The sequence below is a fragment of the Phalaenopsis equestris genome, unplaced genomic scaffold, assembly GCF_001263595.1.
Source record: "Phalaenopsis equestris unplaced genomic scaffold, ASM126359v1 Scaffold000002, whole genome shotgun sequence".
NCBI classification, from domain to species: Eukaryota; Viridiplantae; Streptophyta; class Magnoliopsida; order Asparagales; family Orchidaceae; genus Phalaenopsis; species Phalaenopsis equestris.
Window position 1 is genome coordinate 72,213,378 of NW_018164444.1, and position 13,946 is coordinate 72,227,323.

At 35.2% G+C, this 13,946-nt stretch overlaps 1 protein-coding gene across 2 annotated transcripts in view; it reads left to right on the top strand.

Annotated features, from left to right (window-relative positions):
- Nucleotides 1-1,143: 1,143 nt before the first annotated feature.
- LOC110031371 (uncharacterized protein slr1919) overlaps nucleotides 1,144-13,946 on the top strand; it is a 123,723-nt gene continuing 110,920 nt past the window's right edge. For both annotated transcript variants that reach the window (XM_020734544.1, XM_020734552.1), the window contains exon 1: nucleotides 1,144-1,573. In XM_020734544.1, coding sequence (XP_020590203.1) covers nucleotides 1,270-1,573 — 304 coding nt within the window. In that variant the 5' untranslated portion in view covers nucleotides 1,144-1,269. The remainder of the gene's footprint in view (nucleotides 1,574-13,946) is intronic.

Consider the following 13,946-nt stretch of genomic DNA (forward strand, 5'->3'; position numbering starts at 1 on the left):
TAGTAATAATAATAATAATAATAATAATAATAATAATAATAATAATAATAATAATAATAATAATTGTTAATTGCTAGAATATTTGCGAGAGTAGAGTGACAGGCTAATACACTATTGTTGCACAAATGTCCAACATACATAGCAATACAAAAATGTTAAAAGAGTAGACAACAAATATTACATGAAAAACTTGCAAAGAGAATATCTCACATAGCCTAATTTATCTAAAATTATCCATTATATATTTGAGAAACAAATGAGATTATAAAGTTTTAACTTAGTTACAAAGATCATGCAATAAAAATTGTAAAACACTAATTGGGATATAACAATTACAAGATAATTGTTAGGCAACAACAACCTCTATTGATGATCAACAATAACTATTGGTTGTTTTGGCATGAAGTTTTTTTCAAGAGTGTTGAACTTATTTGCTACTTTCCTCTCTCTCATTCTTGCAAGGAATACAAGTTTATTTATAATTTTTAAGAGAATATTTTGATAAATTTGGCCCAAAACCCAAAAAATTAGTTGAGAGTTCGTGTTAAGATATTTGATCATAGAACATTCTTGTTAGGATTTAAGTGTCTCAATGATTTTAGGATTGCATTTTCAAATCCTCATTGGAATTCTCTCATTGAGATATTTGATTTTATCATGAGCATGCTATAGTTGTAGATAATTTTATATTTCAATTAATTCTTTAGAGCTTGTAATCAAAATTCAAATGCATGATTTGAGCTCATCTGTGTTCATATCAAATCGCTTTTACAGCTGTTGAACTCGTATTCTCAAGGTGTTTTGCCTTCCTATAAATTTGTTTATATCAAAGTTTAATTAATAATGAATTTAATTTTAATTTTTTTAGTTAATATTCATTAAGTTTCAAGCTCAATCAAGTGAATTTTCTTAATACAGCTCAGCAACAATAATAAAATTATAGTTCTATCTTTAATAGTTTTCTTAAAAAAATTTGAACAATAAATCACTATTCAAATAACTAGTTTTAATATAAAAAATCAACATGTTTGTTATAAATTGATATATATATATATATATATATGTGTGTGTGTGTGTGTGTGTGTGTGTGTGTGTATATATCTATCAAGAATAATAGATACACACGCATTGATTTAAACCGATTCGGGTGGCAGAAAAAAAGTGCGACCCTACGACCAGTTCATCTCCCCGCACCCCACTCGTGAGTCGTGACCCTTCGCTAATGGCTTCACCACCCCACCCCTGATCACATAACTCCGCTCCACCTCCATGGCTTGTGCCGCGGCGACTGCGCCGCCGCCTCTTCGCATAGTCTCACGCTCAAGCTCCACAGAAAAGAAGCAAAAGATCGAGAAGAAGCGCGCAGCCTTGGAAGATGTTTTCCAAGTTGCACGGCGCGACAGGGCGTTCGTGAGCGAGCGCCTGCGCTGGGCCGCAGAGCCACTCCGTCCGATTCCCAAGCACGTATCTGAGGTTTTTAGTGACATCTTTTGGCTCCGCTTCTTGGAAAACAACCAAGCTCAGTATATCCCACGGCAGCGGTCCTCATGGCCCTGTGTTTCTTATCCTCCAGGTCGCCATATCGCCTCTTTCACTTTCAAAGTTTTATGTTGTCCTTTTTGGTTCAATGTTTTTTGCAGGTAGGTGTTTTCTAAATAAGCGTGCAATGCTATTTTTAAAGAACTTTATTTTTTTTCTTGTTATTTCCTTTAGGTGATGTTTGGTTCGCTGGCTTAGTAGACAGGGATTTGTTCGGAGACTTGTCTTTTTGGAAAAGAATAAATCAATGGAGAATTTTCTAATAATGTAGTTCTCATGAGAAGAACGAGGGAGAGCACTGGAGGTGTGCGCAATTTGGATAAAACTGACAAACAAATCAAATTTATCTTACCTGATTTTTCAAGTATAGATTTGGTTATTAGTTGTAATTTTGATTTCCTTTGAACTTTCTTTAATTGGTTTGGATTTTGTTTTTGTAAAATAGATACAACAAATATTAAATTTTCCTAATTTCTTCAAATATTAAATTAGCAAATCCTTTGAGTTGCGAATAAACGAGCGACATAAAAATTAACATGGATACTTTTTATCCCAAATATCAACATTTTAAAATTTAGCAAGTATAACTTGATATGATTCTTAATTTGTGGTTCATTATTAAAGTAAATTGCATTTTGGTTTGCCTTGAATTGAACAAAATTGATCAAACTAAAGTTTAGTTTGGTTTTGAAAACAATTGGTTGGTTAAGATATCCAAAATCCAGAATCAAGATCAATTGATTAAGCAAATTTGGGAGCTAAACATATCAAATTGACCAGATGCACATACATAGATAACACACATATGGGAGTTCAACAACGAGCAACACAAGGAGAATACCATGCCTAAATCATTTTACAAGGAGCAGAGATGAGTGGGATTTACATTAGTTTTATCTAGGGATATACATCCACCCTAAGGCCCGCCAGAAGAAGTATAGAGTTTCCTAGAGAGAGAACAAAAGAAATATATAGCTGAGATTTTAAACTTGAGATAGAATAAAGCTGAGGAGATTACAACAGGTGGAAGCAGGAGGGAAGAAAATAAAAGGTCAAATTTCTAAGGTGAAAACATATTAGTTTTACAACTCTTTTATGTAACACGACATGATATTTATTTTTTTTTAAATGAGGCCAAAGTGCCAACACTACACAATTTGTCACCTACGTGGCACCAAATTGTGCCGCATAAGAACAACTTGCTTGTAATATACTTTTATATTTATTTTAAAGTCTTAAATTATTCTTTAGAATTCACTTGCTTTGTACTTTTTGTTTTAGCTTCTAGGCACTCATAATGGTTTAAAAACCTCATTCAATAAAATTCTTTCATTTTCTCTCATCTTCTCCTCTATCTTTCTCATTTTAATTTATTTAATTTTGAAAAAAAATAATTAATAATTTCTTTAAACAATAGTACATTTATTTTTAAAAACTAAATTATAAAAAAAATAATTTTGAAATTAAAAATTATTTTTCATAATTATATACCATTTTGATTAAATTTAAGTTTGAATGTTATTAAACTTATTTTAAATAAGATATAGTTAAGTTTATTTTATGTTAAAAATTTATTAAACAAGTTGACTCACTACATAACTAGTTGAGTTGAGATTATTTTAAATTTGACTCGTTAAGCATAACTCGTGAGCTATTTATTGAGTTGAGCCCGATCTATTTCACTATTCGTTTTGATATATAAAAATTTGTGTTATATATTTCATTTTCACATAAATAAAGTTTGTTAATATAGTTTCTATTACTTCAAAAAATAATATTATTTTGTTAATATAGTTTCTATTACATAAATAAAATTTGTTAAAGCGGACTAAATACAGAAAGGCTGCATGAGAGGGCATAAAAGAAAGTTCAACTCACACAACACAACACACACAAATCCCAAATAAAGCAAATGTACATAAAGGTAAAAAATAAAAAAACTACCAAATTACGCAAAATTGCTAGAGGCTTCCCACTTTAGTCTTCTTTCTGCCTCTAGTTCTCGGAAGTGAGCCGGCTAACAAATTGATAAGATGAGTACCATTGCCTGAAGTAACCAAAGTATCATCTATTAGATTTATGAGCTTAAATAGGTCTCCATTCTTCTTTTTCCTCCTGGATGTGTAGACCTGTCATTCCTCATCCAATGATTGACTTATCTGATCAGTAAATTCCAAAGTTGGCCGGACAAGTGTAGGCTGTTGCACATCATGATCCCCATGAGCCCGAGTAACATTAACAGCTTGCTGGACCTGATGAGACGGTAGTGAAACAGTAGAAATATTGTCACCTTTAATATCGGTGATAAGTTCTAAGGCAAGTGGGGTTTGAAGAATTTCCCTCTCCCCCATGATAGGAGGTTCAAAGACGGGGGAGCTACAACTGGGGACTGAATGATTGTCATGTTGCCTGCGAGAATAGTGACGTCTTCAGGGGTATCTTTTTGATGATCGATAGTGTCAATAACTTGGAGTTGATTGGGAGGAGATGAAATCTCTATCTCTAGCAGAACACTGTGTTTTTTTGGTCTGAGTTGGGGGTGTAAATGGTTGCATTGAGAACTGGAGTAGCTGAACATACGACAGTTCGAACAATACGATGAAAAAGCCTCATCATTACCTTTTGCCAATATACATGATGCTGTGTGCTAACTAAATTCCTCAGAATCAGATGAAATGATGTCTCTTTCAACAAGTACTCTGGTTTCAAATGGACGGGAAATATGAAAAGTATGAATGTCCGTTTTGAGTGACTTACCATAAGCTGAGACAATAAAGTTAAACACTTTTTGAGTAAAAATTTGTTACATAGGTAGGCTGTATATATAAATGAAATTTCAGACCAGAGAGGCGTGTTTTTTTCTATTTTTATATTCTATTTTTCTATTTTTATATTCTATTGGGTCAAAATCCACTAAATCCACTGACCATTTCAGAATCTTCATTGTTCTGTTATCAATCCAGATTATTCTTCTAGCAAATAAGTGTGTGTAATCCTCTTCATTATTTTGTTGTATAAGAATGTGTCTTTCATTTAACAATTCAATTTTTCACTCCCCAACAAGGTGCATAAGCTCAAATTTCTTACGAATCAACTTCATTTTGTGATGACCATACAAAAATTTCTTGATCAAATTCAATCGACAGGAGGAAGTAAGTTGAATATTTTCAGTTTCTGTAAAAAGATGACATGCTTCTCATTCTTCATACCAGGTTTCTTGATGTCCTCCGTCCACTCAAACGATAGAAGGAAAAAACACGATTTAGGTGTACTTGAGGCGTGGACAACCGCAAAGGCAGCCATAAAGGCAACAATATACAATATGTCCGAAGCCATCCCCAATAGATGGAGGTGCTACGTTAAGAACAGTGAAGAAAACAAAGCAGAGAGCAAACTTCGAATCCAGAACAGGGAGCAGGAGCGGAAACCCGAAGCCCCTGCAATTTTAGCGAGAATGAGATGCGACAACTAGAAAGGCGCGACCAATAGTAACCGAGCTCGACTAAGCTCGCGCATCCGACGCACGAGTAGTAGACGACATGAGAGTAGACAACGCACGAGTAGCGACGACGCACGTTGACTGTGGCGACAACGGCGAATCAGACGAAAGTGACGAAATTGATGATCGACGAGCAGAGCTTGATCGACGAAGAGATGCAGTGGAGTAATAATTAGGGATTGCCATGACGAAACCCTAGCAAAGCATGAGCGGGAGCACCATCTATATATATATATATATATTGAGAAAGCCCAAAGACTAATATATTAAAAGTAAATAAGGATACATATAGATTGTGTGGAAGGGCCCAAGCATGACATCCTTTTTTCACGATAACCATCACATACAAATGATTCCAAAAAAAGTGAAAATATAAAAAATTACAAGAGACCTAAAGAAAAAAAATGCCAAAAAATGTGGTATCAGGTAGCTAGAGAGAAACCCAATTTTGCTTTGCCTCTACTTCTAGTTTTAGGAAACGAGCCAACTAATAAGTTAGTAAGATGAGTGCCATTGCCAGTAGTGACCAAAGTATCATCCAACAAGTTTTCAAGCTTGAGCCGACCTCCAGTCTTCTTCTTCCTCCTGGAATAGACCTGTCATTCCTCATCCGAAGATTGACTCGCCTGATCAGTGAATTGGTTTAAAGTGTGTTGGACATATGTAGGATGTTAAACATTAGATGTAACTGTTTGTTGTACCAGCTGATCTTTGATTGAATCAAAGAAGCACTCTCGTGTGACTTTGCATGTAAGCGAGTATTCTTCAATAACAGTGAGTGATATAAATACTTTTGGATTTGTACATGTAGTATGATGTTCTTCATCAGGAACTGCGATGTTGGGTAAATGATCGGTTTGCACCTTATCAGCATAGATGGTAAGTGACTGATCATTAGCGATATCCAAAATCTGTCCTGTGGTAGCTTTCTCTCCAGATGGAACAAATATGATGGAACAACAGATGGAACAAATATGTCCAGAGTAGTGGGATTAGATTCATCCTTATTCACTTGATCTTTAGATTTCAAATTAGGATGAAACTTATGACATTTATCAAGTGTATGCTCAAACATCTTACAATAAGAACAGTAAAATGGTCTATGCTTGATGACGATTTGTTGCCAATATACATTATTAGTTGTGTCCAACCAGACTTCAGTAACATCAGGTAAAGTAATATCTCTTTCCACAAGTATTCTGGCCACAAAAGGTCTGATTAGGTTGAAAGTCGGTCGATCTAGCTTCATAAGGTCCCCAAGTATGACCCCAATAGAGTAAAAAACCTGATGATAAAAAAAGTGCAGCTTGAGACCTGAGAGACTGAACTATACCGGTACAGTAGGAGGTTCATGGTCAAAATCTGGGGTCAAAATCAGGAGACCACTTGAGTAGCTTTATTGATTTACCAGCAATGCTGAGATATTTTTTGGAGAAAATTCTAGTGTAGTCTTCAGCCTCGATTAATTGAATCAATACATGTCTCGCATCCATGAGCCCCACATTCTAGTTTCCTGCTAACTTGAGATCATCAAAACTTTTCCTGATAACTTTCTAGGTGGGTGCCCGGGTGCCCCCATTGAAATTTTTCAATAAGAACAAACTTGAATTTGTCAGTCAGGGTTGAAATTTCTAACTCCGAGAAAAAGAGTACTGCTTTCTCACTTTTTCTGCTTGCATTCTTAATGAACGAGCAGTCACCTGTATCATCACAATATTTCTTATAACTTGAGGGGAAGACGACCACCGTCTCCACCTGAGGATTACCCACCACGTGGGCAAATGATGCTTTGCCAGGTTCAACCGAAAAAGAAGGAAGCTCTATCACAACAATTAGAAGCTTTGCCAAGTCGGTCAGAGGGCAGGAATGACGGGCCGAAGACGGTCAGGAACCAAAGAGACCAAACACTCTGTGCTGTCGAGCTGAGTCGAGAAGGAAGACGAAGGAGGAAAAGAGCACGCAACCCCTTCCCGTCTTCAGTGAGTGAAGGAAGATGCGACCCCTTCTCGTCTTTCGTGAGATGTAATCGAACAGAGACGACGAGATGCGAACTTTGTCGGCTTCGAACAGAGACGACGAGACGCGAGCCGCAATCGACGTCGAAGCAGCGCGAGCCGACGACGACAGAGAGGACGGGGATACGACGTCGGAGAAATGATCTTAGTGCGAGTGATAATGTTTGCTAGGGTTCGACATGGGTCGAAACCCTAGCAGAGCCGAGCGTGGGAGACAACATCTTTGACAAATCATAAACAAAACAACTTAGAATGATCAAGAGCTCTAACACCTGTACCATCACGATATTCCTTATAATAAAGTATACTAACAATATGAAATCATAAACAAAATAACACATTACATAAATATTATTTAAAATATAACACATTAAAACTTTTAACAATAACACTAGTGCTCTCATTTGCTTCTTCATGGTATGCTATTAGTTCTTGGTATATAATGATCAAGAGCTCTAAGCGATCACTCTCACAGATGTTGTTTAGATGCAGTCTCAATTACAATATACTTTACATTTTTTGTTGTGACTACCTGAATAAACTGTATAAGTACATGTGGCAATTGCGGTTGGGATGAAATCGACATGTAATACTTTTTTATATATTATGGCTTGACAGATACTAAACTGGGTGTCATCACAGGAGTTATTGGGAAGAAGTATCCTGGTATATGTGATTGTGGTGTAGAGTATCCCAATATTTTTCTCTATTATAATAAATTGAATGAGTGCTACTGTTCATATGAAGAAACACTGCCCAGGTGTTCAACATCTTGTAATGGTAATGTATGTATATGCTATAAGATGTTGATTTGTCTAAGTGGATGACTTTGGGTTCTGAGATATGATAAAATAAGTTAGTTTTGATGCATAAATATCATTTATCTTCTTGATCTCCACACCTATCATATGTGACAAATTTTTCTATGGATGGTACTTCATAATTTTTTAATTTATTTTTTTTGCATGTTGAATAAGGCTATCTTCAGCCTTTTCAAAAAATGGAAACAATATTTTATCTTACTCTAGAATAATGGTGGGAAAAAATCATTAATATGAACATAAAATGTGAACTTATAATAAGTGACAATAAAATTTAAAAGACATATTGAAACTCTTTTCTCAAGTACTCTAGATAATAGGTCGTGTGCAAGTTTATCAAGCCTTTAGTAATTATAACGATTCTATGACTTTACCAATCCAACTATTATTTGAGACAATTTTTATTGTTATCATGAATATTATTGTTTAGAATAATAAATGCATGTATGTTTTCCTATAACTATATATAAGAGATGAAAATTAACATAACATACGTTAGTTTTGCCCCTATCATCCACCCTTCAAAATCTAGGCATTATTGAATCATTGTGTATGTGTTGATAACTTCAAATTATTTTACCAAACGTTCTGGTAAATGTCACTCAACTTGTCATCGGTTGATGAGTGGTACATGGGATTGCTAAATCACCACTCTAGATGTGTATGAATTAGCAACTTGAAGTATAATTTGAGTATCATAGGGGTCCTGAATCACTTGCGTGTAGTTTCTTTGGTTATGTTTTGGGATAACTATAATTATTATTTGTGAGAATATCCAACGATAATAATTATAGTATCATGAATTTGTCGTAAGCCATTAATCTCATCTCTTTAGATTTTAACGCCACTTGGTCGCATCTCTATTAGTTGGTTCTCACTCTATCTATAAAAAATGATTATTAAAACATATAATAAATTATAACAATTAAAATAAAAATAATAATAATAACTTACTTGGATACTTATAACCAAGCTCTTCGCTTGAAACTCTCTAGGGTATAATACATATAACATAACCTTCCAATTATAAATGCTTCTATGTCCAAATCTGTAGAAGGTGTAAACAATCTGCCATATGCAAACTTCTAGACTTGGTGATCTATTGTAATTCTCTATATAAATATGCTAAAATTGCCCCCATCGAATGAGTATCTTGAAAACTAAATTAAGTCATCTATTATCAATAAATATTTTGGATGAATCTTATCTTCTGAAGTATTTGTTAAGAGAAATATGGCTAAAATAAATAAAATATATGCTCGAAAATGTCGATCAAACTTAATATTAGTTAGATCGATGTACGCCTCATGATAAAATGTTCATCGAAGCCAATGAAGAGCTATGCATGTTCGGGCATGGTCTTGTCTCATGTAAAATGTCGATGTCAGCTGTATGTGACTAAGATAGTGGTATAAAACTATTAGCTTTGGATAAAAATCTAATAGATTGTCATAACAATCTCACTATAACTGTAATGTACGTCTTTCACCAACAATATTTCTCTCAATAAAAAACGGATCATTAATACATAATTCTATAGCCCACAACATATTATACTAGAGCACATGGGGTAAGAACGTTGGGTTGAGGGAGAGATTTTGGCCGGGGGCTTCAAATAAGGAGAGAGAGTCATTGCCTTGTCTTTGCCTTTGCCTTTGCCTTTAGTTGCTTGATTTCCTCGACTTTAGGTTTTGCTCAAGAGGGATGTGAGGGCAACATTGTAGCAGTTCCGAAAAAAAGGGAAGGTTTCAGGGGCATTAAGGATTCAAGAAACTTTTTCATTTTTTTAAGTGCTTTAGGATAATAGGTCGTGAGCTTTAAAATTATGCATTGATGATCCTCCTTTGATTGAGAAAAATATTATTAGTGAAGGGCGTGTGTGACAGTCATGGCCGGATTGTTGTGATGATCTATTAGGCTCTCATGTCGAGTCTAGAGTTTTATAACACCAACTTGGTCACCTTGAATTGACATTGACTTTTCGAATGAGACTAGCCAATTCTCAAATCTTACCACATTGTTGGTTTTGGTGGATATTTTATCTTGAATCATGCATTGATCTGGTTGATACTTGAGTTTGATAGACTTTTTCAGACATATATTTTGTTCATTTTAGGTAAGCTTATCAGACAATTTAGGGGATAAATTAATCTATAATAGTTATCGCTTATGAATTACAGTTCAGTTTTGAAGTATTCTTTTGGTGGACTGGTTTTAGCATATTTATATAAAGTGTTATGAGAACCACCAAGCCTCATTGTGGGCATGTGGTGGGTTGCTTACACCTTTTTCAAGTTTAGATATTAGAGCATTTATATATTAATAGGCTTATTTTAGATGTATCGTACCCTAAAAAGCTTCAGAGGAATAACTTGGGGTACCCAAGTAAATTTTATACTTTTTTATTCTAATTGTTATTAAGGGTGTAAACGAGCCGAACAGGAGCGAGCCCAGACTCAACTCGTGTTTGGCTCGTTTATATTTCGAGCTCAAAAAGCGTGTTCGTGTTCGACTCGTTTGCTTAGCGAGCCGAACACGAGCTGTTCACGAACAAAGAGTAGTTTTGACAACCCTAATCACGTAGCCATAAAATATTAAGGATTGGGTCAAGATTTAAAACATTATTTGAATCTAATTTAATATTTTTTATTTTAATTTCTTCATTAATACTTTTAATTGATTACAAAACGAGCCGAACACGAACTTACAAATATTTGTTCGTGTTCGGCTCGTTAATTTAGCGAGCAAGCCGAACACGAGCTGTTCACGAACAACGAGCCGTTTTGGCAGCCCTAATTGTTATAATTTATTATATATTTGAATAATTATTTTTTTAGAAAAGATATGAATCAATTATACAGTTAAGTGTTGTTCAAATCAGCAAAGACGTTGATGACTTGTTACAAAGTCAGATTAGTATAATTGTCATCGTTGAATATTTTCACAATTAATTTAATTTATAGTACTCATAACTTTCATTAATAATACACTTGATTTGGGACTCCTATGATGTTCATATGATATTTTAAGCTCCTGATTCATGTATAGGTAAGTTAAGACTCTAAGGTACTACTTATTAACTAGTTACGAGTTGAGTGACATTTATTTGATCGTCTTATGAGATAATTTTGAGTTATGCAACCCATATACATTGATTCAATAAATGCTAAATTTAAAAGGTTGAGTAATAGGAGAAAAACTAACATTGACTGGATTGTTTTTTGTTACAGTTATATTCAGTAATGAGAGAAAATACATGCATTTGTTATTCAAAACGATAATATTCATGAAGTAATAAAAATTAGCTCAAACGATATTTGAATATGTATAGGTCACAGGCATCATTATACTTACTAAAGGCACCGATGGAACCACCCATGACCTATTATCTTAGAACATTTTTAAAAAGAATATTAGTATGTTTTTTAAATATTGCTGTCATTTATTAAAAGTTTTTCATTTTTTTATATTCATATTAACAAATTCTTTTTAATTTTCACAACACCACTATTTTTTGAAGTTAGACGAGGTATTGCAACCGTTTTTTGGAAGATCTGAAGATATCTCAATTGAATGTACAATAAATCAAATTGTAAAATTATGCAGTTTCATCTGTTGAAATATGTATGTCATAGGTGATAGGTGTTGATGTTTAAATGAAGGATATGATACTTATGTCCCAACACTGGCTTGTTCTGTCAAGCCTCAGAACCCGAAGCCGTTCACTTACATAAATCAACATCTCGTGATATATACATATTCAATACCATTACAGGGGGTTGAATATCCAGATAATGGTCCTTCATATGCACAGTAACCTTCATTCAATCTATCTTGACAGAGGGAACCATTAGAATGCTCTACGCAGCTACATCCACTTGGAAATTTCTTCATGGATTTTTTTGTGATGACACCCAATTGAATACCTATGATACTAAATTTATAGGTATGTATTATATGACAGTTTTATCACTATTGCAACAAACATATATACTTTTACAGTTTAGCCAGGTAGCCACATCATATGATGTAGGGGATGCTGTTGATGATGTGTATAACATCATTTGTGAGAGCAACTATTTCAAGCGCCTGATTATTATACAACAGTAGCTGATATCATACCACAACGACACATGTGAAGACACTAGTATTATTTTAGAAGCTGTATAGTGTATGTTTTAAACAATATATATGCAATATGTTATTTTCTTTATTATTTCATTTTTTTCATATATTGTATTATGAGTGATATATATATATTCTATTAAAATAGGGATACATAAATGTTGTATGAAAGGACCCAATAGAGACACCCTACCCATACGATACAACACACACAAACACCTTAAAAGAGAAAAGATACAGGGAAACCAAAAAAAAATGAAAGATACCAAAATCACAAAAAAGAAGTAGCTAGGGACGAGCTAGTTTAGTCCCGCCTCTGCCTCTAGTTTTAGGGCGAGATCCAAATAACAAATTGTTGAGTGCCGAGCCATTTTCCGAAGTAATCAAAGTATCATCCATTAGGTTCCCCAGCTGAAGTTTGCGTCAATCTTCTTCTTCCTTCTTAAATAGACCTGCCATTCCTCCTCAGAAGACTGACTCATCTGATCATCGTGTTGGTAAACAGAACGCCGGGCAGATAAAAGCTGATGAGCACCAGAAGAAGGATTGTCAACTGTTGCAACGCCTGTAGGTTCAAGTGTGTGTAAAGCATGAAATGTCTCCTCTTCACCTAATGCTTCCTGCAATTGAGGAGGGTTTGAAAGTGTAGGTTATTCAGCAGGGCTATCCAACTTCTCATCGATCGCAGAAATGGTATTTTCAGGGGGAGGATCCACATGGGCGATTAAATCAGACACCATAATCTTTTATGTGGTAGTTTTCTCTTCAGATGGAACAGATATATCCAAAGCAATGGGGTCAGATCCATTCTTATTCACTTGATCTTTAAATTTCAAATTAGGGTAAAACTTATAGCATTTATCAAGGTTGTGCCCAAACATCATACAATGAGAACAATAAGGAAGTCTACGCTTCATAACAATTTGTTGCCAATATCCATTGTGAGTTGTGCCCAACCAGACTTCAGTAACATCAGGTGAAATAATATCTCTTTCAACAAGTATTCTGACCACAAAAGGTTTGATTATGTTGAAAGTGGGTAGATCTAGCTTCAAAGGGTCCCCAAGTATGACACCAATAGAGTAAAAAACCTGCTGATGAAAAAAGTGCAGCTTGAGATTAGGTAGACTAAACCATATCGGTATGGGAGATTCGCGCTTGGGGTCAAAATCAGGAGACCACTTGAGTAGCTTCATTGGTTTACCAGCAATGTTGAGATATTTTTTGGAAAAAATCTCAGTGTAGTATTCAGACACGGTTAGTTGAATTAATACGTGTCTCCTATCCATGAGCCATACTTTTCACTTTCCTGCTAATTTGAGATCATCAAAACTTTTCCTGATAACATCTATAGGTGATTGTCTCCACTGAAATTTTCTAATAAGAGCAAACTTGAATTTATCAGTAAGGGATGAAATTTCTAGCTCAGAGAAAAAAAGTACTGCTTTCCCATTTTTCTTGCTTGCAATCTTGATAAAGGGACAATCACCTTCCAGTTGCTCCTTATAACTTGAGGGGAAGACAACCGCTGTCTCCCTCTAAGAATTACCCATCACGTGGGCAAATGAAACTTTGCCAGGTTCAACCGTAAACGAAGGAAGCACCATCACAGTAAGAGAAGTCCTGCCAAAGTCGGGCAGCAGCAAAAATAGCGAGCCGAAAGGTCGGGGCGAAAAACTGCAGTTGTCGAAGCAGCAAAATAGCGCAGGTCCACGAGGAAGTCGCGAAACAGTTGCAGCGAACGATAGTGAGAGGAACCACGACGAGACGACCTGACGCTCTGTCGCAGCTCGACGTCCACAGAAGCAGCGGGACGTGACGACGACATAGGAGTCGATAATCGTAGGAGAGATTGACGAACCCAGAATTCGTCGTCGAGTGCGAGAGCTTCGTTTTCGAGCACGATGGTAAAGCTGAAAGATAAAGTAAGGGAATCGCCATTGAGCG